The 22,246-nt window shown below is 39.2% G+C and overlaps 1 protein-coding gene across 1 annotated transcript in view; it reads left to right on the top strand.

The window, feature by feature from the left end:
- The window catches only part of LOC124776657 (DNA primase large subunit), a 91,471-nt gene that overhangs the window by 61,000 nt on the left and 8,225 nt on the right, over window positions 1-22,246 (top strand). Inside the window, exons 6-9 of the mRNA XM_047251748.1 lie at window positions 11,936-12,076; window positions 16,976-17,158; window positions 17,239-17,434; window positions 17,523-17,693. Of these exons, the coding sequence (XP_047107704.1) occupies window positions 11,936-12,076; window positions 16,976-17,158; window positions 17,239-17,434; window positions 17,523-17,693 (691 nt within the window). The remainder of the gene's footprint in view (window positions 1-11,935; window positions 12,077-16,975; window positions 17,159-17,238; window positions 17,435-17,522; window positions 17,694-22,246) is intronic.

Here is a 22,246-nt window from a genome sequence, read left to right as displayed (position 1 = left end):
GATTACTCGTATGAGTTTGAACACATTTTAAGTTATTGTTATAATTACTAGCGAATTCCATAGATTCAGACTACCAGAGTGGAAATAAACAACTAACAGGAATAACAGGCAACAAAGATTATGTATTGTCTTCTCCGTGTATCCAAGAAAATGAAATTTTGACAGAAAATTTTTGGCCGAGTTTAAACGCAGCCAAAACCTCTCAGACAAACAGAAGCTAAACGATGTCAAAGTTAGCGTAAGGAGGGCTATGCGTGAAGCGTTCATTGAATTCGAAAGTGAAATTCTATGTACCGACTTGACAGAAAATCCTAGGAAGTTCTGGTCTTACGTTAAATCAGTAAGTGGCTCGAAACAGCATATCCAGACACTACGGGATGATGATGGCATTGAAACAGAGGATGACACGCGTAGAGCTGAAATACTAAACACCTTTTTCCAAAGCTGTTTCACAGAGGAAGACCGCACTGCAGTCCCTTCTCTAAATCCTTGCACAAACAAAAAAATGGCTGACATCGAAATAAGTGTCCAAGGAATAGAAAAGCAACTGGAATCACTCAATAGAGGAAAGTCCACTGGACCTGATGGGATACCAATTCGATTCTACACAGAGTACGCGAAAGAACTTGCCCCACTTCTAACAGCCGTGTACCGCAAGTCTCTAGAGGAACGGAGGGTTCCAAATGATTGGAAAAGAGCACAGATAGTCCCAGTCTTCAAGAAGGGTCGTCGAGCAGATGCGCAAAACTATAGACCTATATCTCTTACGTCGATCTCTTGTAGAATTTTAGAACATGTTTTTTGCTCGCGTATCATGTCATTTCTGGAAACCCAGAATCTACTATGTAGGAATCAACATGGATTCAGGAAACAGCGATCGTGTGAGACCCAACTCGCTTTATTTGTTCATGAGACCCAGAAAATATTAGATACAGGCTCCCAGGTAGATGCTATTTTTCTTGACTTCCGGAAGGCGTTCGATACAGTTCCGCACTGTCGCCTGATAAACAAAGTAAGAGCCTACGGAATATCAGACCAGCTGTGTGGCTGTATTGAAGAGTTTTTAGCAAATAGAACACAGCATGTTGTTATCAATGGAGAGACGTCTACAGACGTTAAAGTAACCTCTGGCGTGCCACAGGGGAGTGTTATGGGACCATTGCTTTTCACAATATATATAAATGACTTAGTAGATAGTGTCGGAAGTTCCATGCGGCTTTTCGCGGATGATGCTGTAGTATACAGAGAAGTTGCAGCATTAGAAAATTGTAGCGAAATGCAGGAAGATCTGCAGCGGATAGGCACTTGGTGCAGGGAGTGGCAACTGACCCTTAACATAGACAAATGTAATGTATTGCGAATACATAGAAAGAAGGATCCTTTATTGTATGATTATATGATAGCGGAACAAACACTGGTAGCAGTTACTTCTGTAAAATATCTGGGAGTATGCGTGCGGAACGATTTGAAGTGGAATGATCATATAAAATTAATTGTTGGTAAGGCGGGTACCAGGTTGAGATTCATTGGGAAAGTGCTTAGAAAATGTAGTCCATCAACAAAGGAGGTGGCTTACAAAACACTCGTTCGACCTATACTTGAGTATTGCTCATCAGTGTGGGATCCGTACCAGATCGGTCTGAGTTCTTGTTCTGCCGGTTACAAATAATCTCATCCAGTATTAATTACGAGATTTTTTTAAAAGAGGGGCAGGATGTCAAACCGGCCGACTGCTAGCAGGAGAGGCACCACGAGAGATTTTAATTTCCACTGGCCTGAATATAATTTGATGGCACCCATTACAATTACACCTATGAATTCCCCAGAGTGGAATACAGAGACGTGTGATGGAAGAATGCTGTGTGAAGAGGCGTGGCACTGCACTTCAGCACACTTAAGACCAAATAACATGTCTTACGTTCCCTCGAACATATATGTTCTATGTATCAGACTCTTCAGAAAGATGTGCGCTACAAAATGAAGATATTTTTGAAAAGTTGATTTTCTAAATTTTTGGTGTCCCACCTCAAACGCTCAAGGGAGAGGGAGCGCCACTATCTAATATTGCTGCGGTTCAGAAATATTGTAGAGGTTCAGAAATATTGTAGATCTGGACCTGAAGCACAGAGCAGTCTGAGTTGGTGGGGAGGTGGTAGCGTCCATGTGACCCATGTTTATGTTAAGTGATTTTGCTGTTTCCTCTTCGTTTGTTGCTCTCACATCAAATGAAAAGAAAATGGATTTATGTGGCCGGGAGCTATCAAGTGATTTAAAATACATTCACATAATTATGGAAGGGTCTCCCGCATCGTCCCTTACGCTCCTCGGAGTATGGGACCTCATCGTCATCAAAATATGTTGTTAGTTTCAGATTTTATTTTTTTCCACCTTTCTGACAGTCAAGCGTTAATCACCTTACGGAACAATGAAGTTGTTTTTGTCGGTTTTTTTGAGAAATTCTACTCTATCTTTTCTGCTGAAGCAGTCAATTCATTTCAAACGAAGTGTTTAATTCCACACTATTGGCTAGTCCAATTGTTGGCTGTATTTGAAGTTCATGTTTTCATCTTCTAGCTCGTATGGCATTATGCCATAATAAGAACCAAACATGAGATCAAACAGTACTGGTACTCCAAGAAAATTTACATCTGAATCTGGACATACGAATGTGCACTTTAAGCTGAATTATGCATTTTAATTTGGTCCACAAAATTCCCATGCTCGTGGAGTATCCTAAAATGTCTTGTTTCTTTAGTGACATAATGTAAGATCTTTTAATGTTTTACACATACGAACATACGGGCTTCCTGCACCATCATAGCTGCGCAAGCGCAGCAACGGCTGTTATCTGGCGCTCTCTGGCAACTGCTGAAACAGATCTATTTCTAACAGGTCGTGGGAAAATATTCCCAATGGTTGTTTTAAAAGCATTACTTTCAAAGTAAATTTCCTTTTACACAAGATGAACTCTGTGTGTGAATGTCCGATGAATTACTTAAATCACAGAGTGTTTAACTCTCATTCAAAAATCAGATCTTTGAGGATGACTATGTAGAATATTTTTGAGCCCAGAAGATCAGACATTTATGTCGTGAAAAATTTTACTGGCACATTTGTGTGATGTATCTTGCAGCATAACATGCGCAAAAAAGATCAACATTATGTGTAAAAGCTTAGCTTCTCTTGCACCTTATTAATCTTAGAGACAAATATTATATGTGAAAGCTTTTCTTTTCTTGTAGCAACCCTATGTATATTAATTTAAACCATTACCTTTTCCTCTTCGTGTGATCGCACTACTTAACAATGACGTTGATATTGGCTGACTACATCACGTGTCCTATGCTCTGAATATCCGCCATCATCGGCTGGAGAGATCGCCTGACATGAGCTACGACTGGCTTACAAAAGTGCATCACAATCTCGATTTCAATCCTTCAGAAAGTAACATGCGGTGTTTGGTGGAATTTGAATTTATTCTGTCGTAATACTAAAATATGCAGTCTACATGTTGCTGCACATCAGACATCTTTCCAAAATGTGTGTTTTCCCTCGAGTTTCATTTTCTAAAGTGCCGGGAAATTCTATGCCGGTGTATAAAACCACAACCATTGAAGGGATTGATAAGTTTTACAGTTCCGAGGAAAAGTATACTGTTACTTAACATGGAAAAAGTGTATTTTCATCCGGGAGAAAGTATTTTTAACTGGGAAATTGGGGAATTTTTCTTCCTCGTCCACGTATACACCCTGACTCAGGAGGACATCATTATCAGGAGAAAGAAAACTGGTGTTCTACAGATCAGAGTGTGGAACGTCAGATACCTTAATCGGACAGATAGTTTAGAAAATATAAAAAGGGAAATGGATAGGTTAAAGTTAGATATAGTGGGAATTAGTGAAGTTTGGTGGCAAGATATAGTGGGAATTAGTGAAGTTTGGTGGCAGGAGGAACAAGACTTATGGTCAGGTGAATACAGGGTTATAAGTACAATATCAAATAGGGGTAATGCAGGAGTAGAATAATGAATAAAAATATAGGAGTACAGATAAGCTACTACAAACAGCATAGTGAATGCATTATTGTGGCCAAGATAGACATGAAGCCCAAGCCTACCACAGTAGTACAAGTTTATATGCCAACTAGCTCCGCAAATGACTAAGAGATTGATGAAATGTATGATAAGATAAAAGAAATTATTCAGATATTGAAGGGAGGTGAAAATTTAATAGTCATGGGTGACTGGAATTCAATAGTAGGAAAAGGAAGAGAAGGAAACGTAGTAGGTGAATATGGAATGGGGATAAGAAATGAAAGAGGAAGCCACCTGGTAGAATTTTGCACAGAGCGTAACTTAATCATAGCTAACACTTGGTTCAAGAATCATGAAAGAAGGTTGTATACATGGAAGAGGCCTGGAGATACTGGAAGCTTTCAGATAGATTATATAATGGTAAGACACAGATTTCGGAACCAGGTTTTAAATTGTAAGACATTTCCAGGAGTGGATGTGGACTCTGACCACAATCTGTTGGTTATGTAATGTAGATTAAAACTGAAGAAACTGCAAAAACATGGGATTTTAAGGAGATGGGGCCTGGACATATTGACAGAACCAGAGGTTGTATAGAGTTTCAGGGAGAGCATTAGGGAACGATTGACAGAAATGGGGGAAAGAAATACAGTAGAAGAAGAATGGGTAGCTTTGAGGGATGAAATAGTGAAGGCAGCAGAGGACCGAGGAGGTAAAAAGACAAGGGCTAGTAGAAATCCTTGGGTAACAGAAGATATAGTGAATTTAATTGATGAAAGGAGAAAATATAAAAATGCAGTAATTGAAGCAGGCAAAAAGGAGTGCAAACGTCTCAAGAATGAGATAGACAGAAAGCGCAAAATGGCAAAACAGGGATGGCTAGAGGACAAATGTAAGGATGTAGAGGTATATCTCACTAGGGGTAAGATAGATACTGCCTACAGGAAAATTAAAGAGACTTTTGGAGAAAAGAGAACCACTTATATGAATATCAAGAGCTCAGATGGAAGCCCAGTTCTAAGCAAAGAAGGGAAAGCAGAAAGGTGGAAGGAGTATATAGCGGATCCATACAAGGGCGATGTTCTTAATGACAATATTATGGAAATGGAAAAGGATGTAGATGAAGATGAAATGGGAGATATGATACTGCATGAAGATTTTGACAGGGCACTGAAAAACCTAACTCGAAACAAGGCCCCGTGAGTAGACAACATTCCATTAGAACTACTGACAGCCTTGGGAGAGCTCGCCCTGACAAAACTCTACCATCTGGGGAGCAAGATGTATGAGACAGGCAAAATACCCTCAGACTTATCAGTTTAATAAGTCACAGCTGTAAAATACTAACGCGAATTCTTTACAGCCAAATGGAAAAACTGGTAGAAGCCAACCTCGGGGAAGATCAATTTGGATTCCGTAGAAATGTTGGAACACATGAGGCAATATGACCCTACGACTTATCTTAGAAGATAGATTAAGGAAAGGCAAATTATGTTTCTAGCATTTGTAGACATAGAGAAAGCTTTTGACAATGTTAACTGGAATACTCTCTTTCAAATTCTGAAGTTGGCGGGGGTCTAATACAGGAAGCAAAAAGCTATTTACAATTTGTACAGAAACCAGATGACAGTTATAAGAGTTGGGGGACATGAGAGGGAAGCAGTGGCTGGGAAGGGAGTGAGACAGGGTTGTAGCCTCTCCCCAATGCTATTCAATCTGTATACTAAGCAAGCAGTAAAGGAAACAAAAGAAAAGTTCGGGGTAGGTATTAAAATCCATGGAGAAGAAATAAAAACTTAAAGGTTTGCCGATTACATTGTAATTCTGTCAGAGACAGCAAAGAACTTGGAAGAGCAGTTGAATGGAATGGACAGTGTCTTGAAAGGAGGGTATAAGATGAATATCAACAAAAGCAAAACGAGGATAATGGAATGTAGTCTAATTAAATCAGGTGATGCTGAGGGAATTAGGTTAGGAAATGAGACGCTTAAAGTAGTAAAGGAGTTTTGCTATTTGGGGAGCAAAATAACTGATGATGGTCGAAGTAGAGAGGATATAAAATGTAGACTGGTTATGGCAAGGAAAGCATTTTTCAAGAACAGAAATTTGTTAACCTCGAGTATAGATTTAAGTTTCAGGAAGGCGTTTCTGAAAGTATTTGTATAGAGTGTAGCCATGTATGGAAGTGAAACATGGACGATAAATAGTTTAGACAAGAAGAGAATAGAAGCTTTCGAAATGTGGAGCTACAGAAGAATGCTGAAGATTAGATGGGTAGATTACGTAACTAATGAGGAGGTATTGAATAGAATTGGGGAGAAGAGAGATTAGTGGCACAACTTGACTAGAAGAAGGAATCGGTTGGTAGGACATGTTCTGAGGCATCAAGAGATCACGAATTTACTATTGGAGGGCAGTGTGGAGGGTAAAAATTGTAGAGGGAGACCAAGAGATGAATACACTAAGCAAATTTAGGAGGATGTAGGTTGCAGTAGGTATGTGGAGATGAAGAAGCTTGCACAGGATAGAGTAGCATGGAGAGCTGCATCAAACCAGTCTCTGGACTGAAGACCACAACAACAACAGTAATGTAATATGGTAACTTTGCGCAACTAACCTCAGACTTGAGGATGACATTCAGTAATTTGTTTACTTCATAGTTAATGATTAAATATTATGTTAAAATAATTTGAATTCTTGAGATTGATTTAAAAGCTTCTGTTTGTGAAGCAGGCACAACTTTAGATACTGAAGTTCATGTTTTATGTGTACAATCAGCTGGTTGCTAACAAACCTTTTGTGCCTTTATTCTATTTTTTGATAATCCTTTTTCCTTATAAATTCTGTCATTTTCTTAAAAATACAATGCAAAGACAAAATGTGTTCGTTTTGAATATGCTGTAAAATTTTGAAGGTAGGTCTCAAATAAAAGGGCTATCTATTTATTGTTACCACAGTGGTACACCCAATAACAGTCATTATACTGAAACATATAACACTGTGATCAGTGGATAAACCATAATGTCAGTGGGTAAAAAGAGAAAGCATGCTTGCAACTCGTTCGGTATTGGAAATAAGTGCCTTTGAGTGCACGGTAATTAGTCTAATCATGTCTGAATGGTCCATGTTGTTGTTGTGGTCTTCACTCCAAAGACTGGTTTGATGCAGCTCTCCATACTATCCTATCCTGTGCAAATCATCTTCATCTCCAAATAAGTACCGTAACCAACATCCTTCTGAATCTGCTTACTGTATTTGTTCCTGGGTCTCACTCTACGATTTTTACCTCCCACACTTCCCTCAGATACTAAATTGGTGATCCTCCATTGGTGTCTCTGAATGTGTCCTGTTAACCAATCCCTTCTTTTGGTCGAGTTATGCCACAAATTTCTTGTCTCCTCAATTCTATTCAGTACCATCTCATTAGTTACGTGATCTACCCATCTAATTGTCAATGTTCTTCTGTAACACCACATTTCAAAAGCTTCAATTCTCTTTTTGTCTAAACTATTTGTCATCGGTGTTTCATCTCCACACATGACTACACTCCAGACAGATATCTTCAGAAGAGACTTCCGAACACTTAAATCTATATTAATGTTAACAAATTTCTCTTCTTCAGAAACGCTTTCCTTGCCATCGCCAGTCTGCATTTTGTATCCTCTCTACTTTGACCACCATCCGTTATTTTGCTGCCCGAATAGCACAATTCATGTACTACTTTGAGTGTCTCATTTCCTAATCTGATTCCCTTAGCATCACCTGATTTAATTTGGCTACATTCCATTAACCATGTTTTGCTTTTGTGGATGTTCATCTTATGTCCTCCTTTTAAGACAATGTCCATCCCGTTCAATTGCTCTTCCAAGTCCTTTGCTGATATTGACAGAATTACAGTTGCATTGACAAACCTCAAAGTTTTTATTTCCTCTCCCCGAACTTTAATTCCAATTCCAAATTTTGCTTTTGTTTCTTTACTGCTTGTTCAATGTAGGTATTGAATAACATCAGGGATTGGCTACAACCCTGTCTTACTGCCTTCTCAACCATAGCTTCCCTTCCATGCCCCTTGACTCTTACCACTGCCGTCTGGTTTCTGTACAAGTTGTAAACAGTCTTTCAATCCCTGCTACCTTTAGAATTTCAAAGAGAGTATTCCAGTCAACATTATCAAAAACTTTCTCTAAGTCTACAAATGCTAATACATAGGTTTACCTTTCCTTAACCTATCTTCTAAGATAAGTCGTAGAGTCAGCATTGCCTTGCGTGTTTCTACATTTCTCCAGAGTCCAAGCTGATCTCCCCCAAGGTTAGCTTCTACCAGTTTTTCCATCCTTCTGTAAAAAATTCATGTTAGTATTTAGTCAGCAATTGCTTTCTGCCTGTGGGACTGATATGTAGGGGCTTGTAGCATACTCTTAGATGCCTCACTGCTGGTTCATGTAACTTTTAAAGCAGGCTTTTGCGATTTAGTTGCTGTCTAATCTTCAAACGTCTCAATGTTCAATATGGAATAGGCACAGGAGCGGAGCAAGGTAGAGGGCAGTAATTAATAAGTATTCATAGAGATATATATCGGGAGAGAATGGGTAGTGGTGATATCGATGCTGATAGGCTGAGAGCTAAGGATGTCATATTTCTACCAGGATGTTGACTGTGCCTTAAGTTAATTGCAGTCCTGTCATTGACCAACTTAGTTTTGAATCTATAGCAGTTATTGTTACATTGTCACACCAATTTTTGTGGACTAAATTTTAATTGACGGGAGATCTAATAAATGTAAATAATATATTGTGATCTGAAAATGCGTCTATTTTTGGCAAAATTCACATTTAAATAATTGTTGTTGTTGTAACAAATGATTATTTCTGTCAAGAAACTACTGCATTTTTTGCCAGTGAACATAGTGCTTCTCTGATTCAAGGTGCTTCTCGACTTTGTTATTCTTTTCCCCATAATTCAATAATTACAAAATCTGAGAATATTGACTTCGACCTTTCATGGGCTTTTGTACCTATGCGACCCATACTTGACAGTGGTACAAATAGAACCAACAAGGTACTTAGCATAGAAGTAGAATAAAAAATAACTTTATTCACACTTATGGGAAGACTTTCGGCATGGTCAAAAGACATTGGTAGGTTTTGTTTTTTGGTTGTTACAGTGCAGAGTGTGGACACTATAAACTGACATTTGGGTGCAAGCATAAACAAACTAGGCTTTTCACTGCAAAAAAAGTGAGGAGAAGTGTGGAGAAACAAGTCCCACCTTCCTCTTGCAGGACAGCCAGCCTACACCTGTGTTCTGTTCTTCCAAGAAAGCAGAACTGAGTTATAGTCACTGGATCCCTTCTTGTGTTGTAAGGGTCATAATCAGTCTCAATGATGGGCCAAGACTAGTCTCTTCACTCATGTCAAAATAAGAAAAGAAAACAATGAGCAACTCACAACACAAAGCATTCAGTAATAGCTACCGCACAATTGCCTGCTGTTGTTGACAGTGTCAAAAACAATGTAGTTCAGATCTGATCTCTACCGGTATTTTATACAATCACAGTTCAGAGCACCCACACCCTAAAACTGCGATGTTAACATGTTTATGTCATACTAGCTTCAGACAGATGTACATTTTTCTTTGTACTGAGATGCTAGGTTCCACGGCTAAGTACTATGTTGCATTACGCAGCGTGTGTATTACACAGACCATTCAGCTGCTCCAGTTGGCTTGACACCAGATGCACTGATGCATTGTTGCTTTCATGCACTTTTTATTTTGTGACACGTGCTTATGCGCACTATCTTTCGAAATTGTGGTTTACCAGATGGTGTGCCGTAAATAAGGCTATTTCAAACAACCTCTGATAAAATCAAACAATGGAAAATCCAAGATAGAATATAACAATATCATGAAGAGGATAGTTGCTAATCACTGTATAACAGAGATGCTGAGTCGCAGATAGGCACAACAAAAAGACTGTCACAAAAAAAGCTTTTGGTCGAAAAGGCCATTGTCAAGAAACACACACACACACACACACACACACACACACACACACACACACACACACACACACACACACCAGTCTCTGGCAGCTGAAGCCTGTGTGTGTGTGTGTGTGTGTGTGTGTGTCGTCTATTTTTGACAAAGGCCTTGTTGGCTGAAAGCTTACTTTGTGTCAGTCTTTGTCGTGCCTATCTGTGACTCAGCATCTCTGCTATATGGTGAGTAGCAACTGTCCTCTTCATAACATTATTATCTCTGGTAAAATGGTTCATCAACAGAGAAGCATTCGCTATGAAATAGCACTTGTTGAATAATTTTGTGGTTTCATATTTTGATGAAGAATTTGCATGTAACAGGTTGAAATGGAAGATATGTCAATCCCGGAAATGGAATGTTACCTTAAGAATCAGAAAACACAAATTGTGGCATGTGGACAACAAGCCTTTGCCATTGATCCTGATATTGATGTTCAGTTGAGATGGCATTGTGGACCGGTGAACAACACACTTTTGCTTTGAAAGTGTTTCACTGAAACAACAGCTACATGGCTGCGAAGCATGTATTTCAGGCTGATTAAAATCTGTCAAGTCAGGCCCCAGTCCCATGGGCACATGGCAGCTGCCTAAGGATAGGGTCACTTAACTAAACAGGCTATGGGGACTGTGATGCTGAGGGCTGTGTTGGAGGTGTGGTTCCCACTAGCACTGCCCATAAATTGTGGTGATGAGGAATGTGTGAGCGGTGGAGGATGACAGAGGTGACATGGTATGTAAAGCAGCCTTTAAAGTTGACCATGTTGTGCTGAACAGCATGTACTACCACTGGGTGATAAAATGTGCCCTTAGCCATAGTCTGATTGCAGTGGCCGCAATAAACTTGGTATATACAAAACAGTGAAGGCTTTTGTGGTTCCTTTTTTGACTTACTGTCTGTTGGCATCTTTCTCAAGTTCGTTGGCCAACATTTGTGCAACAATTTTTCTGATATTTCGCGAGCCACTCATGTTGGCAATGTGTCAGAAAAATCATATACAGGTGTTGACACAAGTGGCTAATGAAACATCAGAAAGGTCCGTAAACAAACATTGACCGAAGAACCCGATCAGAGGTAGACAGGCAGTACATCAACTTGATATATGACATGGCTGACTGAACAAGTGGCTTGCCTCTGGTGGTATGGGACATACAAATGACAGGGTCGGAAAAGAATGTGCTGGGTGGATGCATTGAACAGGTTTTCAAGAAGACATAGCTAGAGTAGTTCATCATTTTTCAATAAAATTATTTGAGTTTCACAAGTTTTTCTTAATAGTAAGCATTTCTTCAGTCATCATGTCTTTATGTAATGTCTAAGTTATAAACTGGCTTCAATTGTAAATAAGTCCTTACAAATAAATAATAACTGAGTCAGGAGCAGGTTGAGAGGCCAGAGGAAGAGGAGGAAGAAGAAATGAATGAAAATATAGAGAAGGTTGACGTAAGTGCCTTAACATCCATGCATGCAAATAAAATCAAATTAAAACCTCTTAAGGGCGGATTATACCACTGACTGTTAGGAACTGTGCCTTAGGCCAGCACTTGAGCAAGGAACCCTTAGTCCAGCACTTGAGCATGGACCCCTACGTAACATGGGCAGTGTCTTCACATACAAAGCCACAGCTCAGAATCCAAGCAGTTCTCCCAGTGCCTTTCTCCTGCATTACAAATTTCATTTTGTGACTTAGATCACTGCTTATTTTGATAAAAATATTTGTGTTTATTGGAAATAGTGTATTATTCTATTCTGTACAATACAACTTCCAGTGTGTGTGTGTGTGTGTGTGTGTGTGTGTGTGTTTTAGAGAGAGAGAGACAATATTTCAAATATTTCAGAGCTGATATGTAAAAATAAAATTCACAGCTCACATTTCGACATTTGGCTGTTGTGGAACAAGATGAACGTATATATCCATTACTGCGTGGCCTTCATCATAGTTACACAGGAGAAGAGTATTTGGCAAAGAAAGATGGTGATGATATCCAAGTAGAGGATTTGGATAAGGTTAGTTTGAGAAGCATTTTGTTTAATTAACTTAGAAGTATGTAAATATTTTAACAGTAATGAAACTCTACTGAGAACGTGTTTGAGGATGTTACAGTGAGTTATTTTCTAAATAAGTATTATGTATTTTTGTTTTTCTGGTATACTCCCTTGAGCAGGCTGTTCCAACCGAGCTCCAGGGAGCCGGAGCGCTCACTGCGGCAGCTCGGAGACTGCGTGGAGGGGGAAAGCGAACTCACTGCCCCCTGGCCGCATGCAGCCGCAACTAACGCAATAATCCGTGTTCAATGACAGCTATGACTAGCCGCGGGATCCCTGTGCCTCTATTGGAGGATGCCTTTCTGTTCATTGAGAGGGGTGGTCGTCCGCAGTGTCTTGTATGTCATAAAGTATTTAATTCTGCGAAGAGGTACAATATACAACGACAGTGTACACGTCTTCAAGTAGCGCACTACGATCAGGTAGAAGGCATTGCACCCAGGGAACTGGTAGCCAGGCTTAAGAACGACATACTAGGAAACGTAAGTTTGAAAACGGTTTCGTAATACGGAGGGTATCAAAACATGCAACATAGTTCGTGTTCTGTAATGCGTTTATAATTTTCAGGTGAACGAGAGCGGAGAAAACACTACTGAATCTGCAATTCGAGCAAGCTGCGAGGTCGCTCACATCATTGCGATGAGTGGCAAGCCGTTTTCGGTGGGACCACTCGTAAAATCATGCATGGTAGCAGTTGCTGAATGTTTGTTTCCAAGGGAGGTGCAGGCAATTGAAGGGGTTTGCCTGTCGAAGCAAACAATGTCTCATCCAATCCTGGACACGGCACAGGAAAAAGGCGGAGAGCTTTGTTGCATTTTCGCTAGCGCTTGACGAAAGCACCGACATATCGGACTGTACTCAGCTTGAAGTCTTTGTGCGTGGTGTCGACATGGAGCTGCAAGTAACTGAAGAACTCTTGGATGTGGTACCACTCGATTACACCGCTACAGGACATGACATTTTTGAAGCTGTTTGTGACTCGGCGGACAATATGAATTTTGCCGTGGGATAAGCTCCATTCTGTAGCGACAGACGGTGCACCACAAATGATCGGGCGTCACGAAGGTTTTGCCTCTCGTTTGAAAAATAAACTCAGAGACGAACTCGGGAAAGACATTTTGACTCTTCATTGTTTTATTCAGCAAGAGGTACTGTGTGCTGAAACAGTAGAGCTAGGTGGCGTAATGAAAGATGTCGTGAAGTGTGTGAATTATGTGCGGCGTCACGGTATGAATCATCGCCAATTCAAAGGATTCCTGAAAGATATGGAAGCGGAGTATGAGGATATACCTTACCACAGTACAGTTCGTTGGGTGAGTCGGGGAAAAGTTCCTGATGTTTTCTTTCCCATTCGTGAGGAAATATCCCTTTTTCTCAAAATGAAAGGGGAAGAAATGCGTTGTCTGGAAGATATAAAATGGATATCAGACCTGGCGTTTCTAGCTGACATAACTATGCATCTGAATAATTTAAATCTGTCATTGCAGGGCAAAGGGCAGCTAATCGTTGACATGCACGACCAGATCAAAGCGTTCATGGAAAAGTTACGTTTATTTGAGAGGCAGATGAGTAATGAACATTTAACATTCTTAAATCGTCTTGCTTCTTTAAAACTACCTGAAGGTACTACTTTCGGCGATTACCAAGCGAAGTTAAAGTAGCTCATCACGTCGTTTGAACACGATTCCGAGACCTCACTAGTTTTAAAATGGCACTTAAGATGTTCAGCACTCCTTTTTCAGTTTCACCCTATGACTTGTCATCGTCACTTCAATTGGAGATTATTGATTTGCAAAATTCAATTTTGTTGAAAGAGAGGTACTACAACACGTTGGATTTGTCACTATGGTATCATTCATTACAGCAAAAAACATTTCCCAAGCTTCACAACAATGCCGCTCAGATCATGTGTGTGTTTGGATCTACGTACTGTTGTGAGCAGCTTTTCTCAGCAACGAAGAGAGTAAAAAGTAAGGAACGATCGTTTCTTCAGGATGCAACAACGAAGGCCATCCTCCGAATTAACGCTGCGAACACTTTGACGCCTGATATTTCCGATCTTGTAATGAAAAGAAAATGACAAGCTACAGAGGCCCAATAAATTTAGTATGCAATTTCTTGTAAAACAGTTGTTTCTTATTTATTTCCTGAACATCGTATTTTCTGGTGTAGCATGTCACCATGTCTTAGCATCTAAGAGTATGAGGTTGTCGATCTTATAAGACGCAGCTGGCACATCAAAATGCTTGCCTTGCCGCCTGCCTCAGCCAGCCGTGCCGGCCCACTTTAATGGTCACAGCGACTGATACGGCTCCCTGGAGCAGGGAGCGCTCCGCGGCTCACAACGGAGCCGACGAGCTGGAACAGCCTGCCCTTGAGGATCTCCTTACCGTTACTCACTGGAACAAACAATATATCTATTCTAATCTAGTGAAACAGTTGGACAAAGTAGTACCTATATTCTTCTGTCAGAAGAAAAAACAAAAAATTAAATTATTAAGTAGTATGTAAACTTTCAAAAACTCTCAGAAGAGGGAGTATGTAAGCATATTCACTTTTGATTCTGAATATGGTACAATGTGAGTTTAAAAGCTGAAGCATTTTTGCTAGTAATGTCTTTCTTATGCTTAGAAACTGTCCGAGAACAGCTAGTAAGAAACTGGGCAAGAACATAGGAACACTCTTTGATTGTATGGGGCTTTTTATGCCATAATAAAGATTTGATTAAATGAGGAAAAGAGAAGAAAATATTCTTGATTTTCAGATTTTCTTATTGAGAGGTAATAAAGCAAAAAACAAATGGCATTGAAATGTGGATTGACTGCATTAAAGGGGAAAAATATTTGTATGAAATACGTCTTTTATCAGAAATATTCAGGTACCATCCAAAAACGTGTTATAGGAGATTTGATTGAAAAATGTGAGAAATTGTTTCGCATTATGGGCTGTGTTCGTCTAATTGTCACAATTGTTTATTGTAATAATATTATGGAAAGGATAGTTGCTACTCATGTTATAGTGGAGATGCTGAGTCACAGATAGGCATAACAAAGAGACTGACAGAGAGTGAGCTTCTGGCCAACAAGGCCTTCGTCAGAGATACACATCATACACATACATATTCACGCAAATACAACACACACACACACACACACACACACACAAACACACACAAAACTGCAGTCTCTGGCTGCTGAGGCCATAGTGGGGGTAAGGAAGAGGCTGAGGCAGAGAAGGGGTGGGATAGTAGGGTAGGTGTGGGGGGGACGATGAAGTACTGCCTGCGGAAGCATACAGGGATGAGATGGAGAGAGGGTATGGTGGCTAGGTGCAGTCAGGAGGTTTGACAGAGAACAGGTTAGCAGTAAAGGAGAGCAGTAAAAAGACTTGAGTGTGTTGGTGGAATACAGGGCTGTGTAGTGCTGGAATGGGAACAGATAAGGGGTTATATGGGTAAGGACAGTGGCTAACGAAGATTAGGGCCAGGAGCGTTACAGGAACACGAAATATATTGTGTGTGTATATATAATTTTTTATTGTGTGTCTTTGCTTATCGTTGATGTATTTTGACATTGGTTGAAATTTTTGATGCTTCTTTTATTATTGGCTTTTGAAAAGATTATACGTGTGTCTTGGTATATAGAATGGTGTGCATTGCTAGAAACATTTGTAATGCAAGACCGCCATTGTATACATCTGAGCTAACCAGATAAATCTGCAGGACAAGACAAGACAAAAAGAGAGAGAGATTGTATTCTCAGTTTCATATTTTTGGGCCTGTGTGATAAAAGAGACAACATGTATTCACACAACAGATAACCTAACAAACAGGGAATCAGGATTCCAGTTAAGTACAAAAGGGAAACCTGCAGTTGCTGCCCTTGAATTTGGTAAAACAAGAATTTTTGGTGACTGTTCAATTGAAACACAGTGGAGGATCTATCGCTACAACTTTGGTTTGTGCTACCGGCAATAATAATACTCAGCAACAGCACTAGTGACCTGGCACATGCTGAAATGGTGACATGTCTGGACACAGTCCCATCATTGTTCTGGAAGCAACTCCATTGCACATGTGCGACTTTTGGACAAGGAGCTCATAAGGAAAACGAACAAGATTATCCATGCTGCCCTTTCTTGTATTCATTCGTTGTCCCATTTTAATCCAACAGTCCTCCATTTTCTTGCCAATGACTGTGAATGTGCCATTGTCTTCACTTGTGACTGAATTGACACATTTCATAGTCTGATGCTTTATTACTCAAGGTGTTTGTGGCACGAATGACACTGGTTGTGGATCTTAAATCATGTACACAACTTGTATTAAATTTACGTATTTGTAAAATATAGAAATTTATCCTTACATTTGAGGCCAGCTGACAGTCTTTGCTCCAGGTTGAGCTGTTTATGGAATAATGCTTCAGGACATGGACTAGGGTAAACACTTTTTGGAGTAGTTACTTGAGTCAAAACATTTGGTGTATTGATGTTTCAAAAATGAAACCAATATGCTCTGCCTAACCACCATTTATAAAAATGTTGAACATTTATGTCCTTAAATTAGTGTCTTATTTTCCGTGTTCATCTGTTCCCCAAGAAATTTTCCCTATTTATATAGTCTACTGATAAACAAACTGACATGTAGTTAGAAATACTGAGTTATACTCCTGCTGCATGCCACATAAATAATAACAGTTTCTGAAACAGTGGCAGTAATGAAACTAACATACTGAAGTTCTCCCCCTCCCCATTTCTTGTTAAATTATGAAGTATCCACTTGTTATAATACCTGTGATTGGGTCTTAAATTTTATTTTACTTTATGTATTATTTTTTTAAGTTTCTTATTTATTCATTTTAGTTGTCGCGATCATCATTCCCATTATGCATGCGTCGCATTCATGAGAAGTTGCGAGAAGCTCATCATTTGAAATATGGTGGCCGTATGCAGTATGGTCTTTTCTTAAAAGGCATTGGTTTATCTCTGGAAAATGCTATGAAATTCTGGAGAGAAGAATTTGTAAAAGCAATGGATGCAGATAAGGTATGTCACAATAACTGTACACTTGTCATCTAGTTGATGTAATGTTTTAGTTCTTTGACTCTGTGATTTGGTTATTGCAGTTTGACAAACAGTATGCCTACAACATACGCCACAATTATGGAAAAGAAGGGAAAAGGGTGAACTACACACCTTACAGCTGTGCCAAAATCATAATGTCATCAGTTGGACCCGGTGACACTCATGGCTGCCCTTTTAAACATAATGATTTATCGTCCCTCAAACAGCTACTCCTAAGTTATGGATTACCTGCAGCAGGTAAAAAATATCTGGAGAGTTATTATATGTTTAAATAATAGCTGTCATCATCTGGAATATTTTAGTACTAATGTTTATCCTTTTGCAGGTATTCAAGAAATGGCAGATTATGTATCTCGTGGTCACTTTCAAATTGCATGTGCCAAGTATTTCGAAATCACTCACAGTGCACCTATTGACAGTGGTGTTAATCATCCCAATAAATATTTTGAAGAGAGTCAGAAGCTTATCGCTGGAAAACATTTCAAATCAGAAAATGGTATGTACATTCCACCTTTCCATCTTTTTCCTGCCTTACACTTTCAAGCAAGCTGTTTACGGAAGTACTCTTTGTGTGACTTGTTTGCTTATGTTTATTTGCTTGTTTCACTCTTGTTGTGATGCCTTCAGAATGATAACTGTTCCCATGACTGAGACTGAGAGAGACATGTAGGCCTTTTGCAAGAACAGTATCGGGTTTCCTGTCTTCTGGTAAGTCTGAGTAAGGTATCGGAGTGGTAACACACAGGACGCATACTCAGCAGGTCAGTGGCTCAAGTCCCTACCCATCGATCCACGTTTTAAGTTATCATGGCATCTTTAAGTTGATAAAGACGAATTCTGGGATGGTTCTGGTGAAAGGGCATAAGCAATTTCCTTCCCCACCCTTCTTCAATATGATATAGGGCAAGTTGTTAAAGACCTTGTCGCCAATAGGATATTAGACTCTAATCTTACTTCTTCTATAAAACTGTAATTGTGTACCACATTGCAATCTGAGCTAACAATTTCCTTTTCGCAGAATGTTCTCTGGCAACTAAATGTCTGAGCTTACCTCAGACATGGATGAAAAGTTTCTGTGAATGCTTACATATTTCCTACTTTTCCAAATTCCCCTCAGTTTTTTTGTATTTTTGTAGGATGAACAGGCACAAAATATAATATACAGCAAGTTTCAAACAGATTTTATCTGATTTCACAAGACCACAAATGAAGACAGAAACTTAGGATGAATTGTAATTTCTACCTCAAAACTATAGCTCGCGTCATGTAAGACGGTGCTTCCATGGGTATAGGTGGAGCAGCGAAGGGGTGAGAGCTGCACATGCGCGCCAGCAGAGAGCAGTCAAACAAACAAAATCCATGTTGCCGAACTGCACTGCTGCGGGTGAAAGTCAGGCTCATTTGCCTACAGTGCATCACATTATCTGTTCAAATCTATGAGGGTAATAGGAAATATTAAAACTAATTTCGAACAGTTGTCATGAGAGAAATATTAATTACCTCCACTGCCCCACAGATTTCCTCCGCGTAACATTGGGAGGCGAAAACATCTGACAGCTTTGTGAAGACGTGAAGTACCATTTTTCTCAACATGACAATTGTCTAATGACAAGATCATTGAAAATGCTTGCAATAATTATCATTTATTGCTATTTGAACTGTATTATAATTAAAAATTTAATATGTAACAAAATTAACTCCTAGCAAAAACTGAAATCATGATACTTGCTTGACAACTGTTTCTACTCAATAGAATTTTTAAAATTGTGTATAAGGCGTGTGTGTTGATGTGTTTGTCTGTAGTTAAGTGTAATCAGTGCGCATAAAAAAGAATTAGTGATAGAAAAGACTATTGTAAAAGTGGTCTGTAAGTTGTCTTATTTTTCGCAGTTAACGGGCGTTAAGAGTGTAAACTAACTCGTTCGACATTACAGTGAGAGACCACATTTATAATGCATCGAATAAGCAAACAATTAATCATCACCTGCAAACAACTCCAGGGAATGATGACCTATAACATTGAAAATGACCAATATCTCGACAAGTAACAGATACTGTCATTTTAGGGCCTTATCCAATTCGTGCCTCGAAAATGGCAGGGGTTTACATGTGGAAATATCGGACTTTTGACAGATTCATCCAGCTGCATTCTCATGTGTTATTAGAGCATACAACATGGTGTGCGAAGCTTAACTTCTCTATGGGCAATATGTGAACATTATAGCCTGCATAATTCAAAGGATACAACGTCCTAATCAAAGAGGCTAGGAAGGGCTCATTATGTACGCAACTGATATGTTGACAAACACATTTTTTAAAACTAAGAAATATTATTACTTTGTTCCAAAGACTACATCGCAATACCACAGTGACTTCTATTTGAATCTGTTTCTGAACAACCTGGACGTATATTTATGATGATAGGTTCAAGGCTTATATTCATCATCACTTCCCTGTCAAATTATTCTTTCTGAAGCTTTTCAGCATGCCAAACAGACTGTGCCCACGATACAGGTGGCATACTGTTTATTGCCTCATGCACAAGTGATTCAGTGAATGTTATCTTTCTCTCCCCCCCCCCCCCCCTTGCCCCCGCCCCCCCTATACACACACACACACACACACACACACACACACACACACACACACACACACACACACACACACACAGCCTTATCCTTTTCCCAAATTAATTCCATAGGGCTACAGTGAGATGTGGGTAAATGCAAAACTTTGTGACCCCATTCACATGCAAGGAAGTCAAGTTTGTACATTTTGTCACTTGACTTGTATAAATTAAAGAGCTACAGGAGATCGGCACAAGTCTGGTTTATACCGTGCTTAATATTTTTATTTTTAACGCTTACCCGAAACATCTCTGAAATGTGCGTAACTAGAAACATGCCGTCTCTCAGACCACCTAATAGTTTATCTCACAAAACTCCACATATGTTGACAGAAATCAAGTAAATAGTCACTTAATTCATGATATAATTAAATTTAGTACTTTTCAGCCCATATAAACACTTTGTTGTTTAAATTATATAAAATAAACATTAACTATCACAAGTACATGGAGTCATTCACTGTCAGATTTCATATGATTTTCAACACTGTTGTACCAGAAAATATATTCATAAATATAAATAAAATGTTGCAGAAAATGTAAAAAAAAAAAAAAAGATAATAATCAACTGAACTGAAATATTAAATCACATCTCTTTTGCACAGTCGACGCACATCTTCCTGCTGCATTCCATGCAAACTGGGTGACCACATTTGATGCTCTCATACGCCATTTTGCTCTTCTTGTATGCAGGGCACTTCATACACATCTTCCTTTTGTCCATTCTATCACTTGGTATACCTTCGCTTGATTGGTGAGTGTCTCCCAGAACTTTGTAGATCATTTCCTTGATGATTCTAGGTAAATTTTGAATTTCCAGGCATCTTCTTAGATGTTGCTCTGTCAGCTCCATGGCCAGACTTTTTGATGAATTTGAGATGAGTTAGCATGGAGTATCCTCTGCAGCACAAATACAGAACAAAACTGTTCACGCAACTGATGTTTACAAGTGTGTAAAACACTGCCATCAGCCAGCACCTCGTACATCTGTTTGGCAAATAATTGGCACGTTTCATGTCGAGCAAATCTACTCCAGATTTTGTTGCATTGTAGAAACAAATAATTTCTGCCTTATTTTTTATGGTATCATTTTCAATGGAATGATGCATTGAAGACACAGGAATTACTGCCTTGTTTCTCTTTAAAATTAAACCAGTGTTGTATTCTCAGAGAATCCATATAATGCTGATGACCCAACTGGCCTACTTTTATCAGCAAAAAGCTCTTGAGGAATTTCATGTTTTTTTTCTTTCTGGTCCGTTCCTATGTATGTTAGTCTTCTCTTTCTCAGAACATTTCATCCACTGTAACTTTGCCTTTTACACAGTATAATTGCTGAGAATTGAAAATGAATTTCTCAAAAATGTTTGATATTGCAGCTCCACGATCTGACTTTTTTCTTTTGTCTATGGTAATCACATCGTCAAGTCTCAGGCTAGGCTACTTAGAAGTATTTCAAAGTTCTTTGCTGACATTGTCACCACAGATATAGGACGACCGGTCAGACCTTTTCGAAAAGAGACAACATATCTTCATGAGACGATTTGAACATTGATGTCATCATTAGAAGGCCTATGGAAGCTTTGATTTCAACGTTGTCAGTATCTTTGTAATTGGACGGATTGGTTGTTTCCTGCAAGTTTGCCCTTATTGTATTCAGTTTCACGTTTGTATGTAAAACTATTTCATCTATAATGTCATCATCAAATAAATATCCCACATTTGAGATTTAGTAGACTTTATCCCAAACTTCGACTTTTGGCTGTTAGGCCAGGCATTCCTCCTTTCAGAATGTTGTGGTCTGGTGCTCTTCTCGTTCTAACACACTCAGAACGTTCCCATTGGAAATTATTTTTACCATAAAAATACTGTGTTTGCTGTAAGGTATTATCTGTAGTATAGAATACTCCAGGCTCTTCTTCCAATAAAAATTCATTAGTATCACCCTCTGTTTCATGATGACTGTCACCTATCACGAAATCTGGAACAGCATCAGAATCGTCAAATGTGTTGTCATCAATCCCATTTTCCTCTTCATCTAAATCCCGTAACTGCGCTTGCACCCAAGCTTCCAAATCTGGTCTAGCTGCAGATACGTTACTCTTTTTAGAAAGTCGATCCATGTTATACATGAAATATGACATAAATTCACGCATAGAAGAAGACACTATAAAATAACTGCCTCTTAAAGCAGAATATGTCATAATTTGAAACATGCTGTCTATTGGACGTACCAAATTCTTGTACGTAATACGAAACGTGAGGTATCTCAGGCACACGACTTCGCACACTCCTCTAAACAATACTCTGTATGTCTTCACTGACTAAGTAAAACTGATTGTTGACTGCTGCTTTACAAGCAACAAGTATTGCGGCGAAGGTATTAGGAAAGTGAAGCCGCCCTTTTTTGCAGTGCTGCCACA

The sequence above is a fragment of the Schistocerca piceifrons genome, chromosome 2 (genome assembly GCF_021461385.2).
Source record: "Schistocerca piceifrons isolate TAMUIC-IGC-003096 chromosome 2, iqSchPice1.1, whole genome shotgun sequence".
Classification (NCBI taxonomy): domain Eukaryota; kingdom Metazoa; phylum Arthropoda; class Insecta; order Orthoptera; family Acrididae; genus Schistocerca; species Schistocerca piceifrons.
The sequence above is the reverse complement of the archived record's forward strand: the minus strand, read 5'-3'. Positions and strand labels throughout refer to the sequence as shown.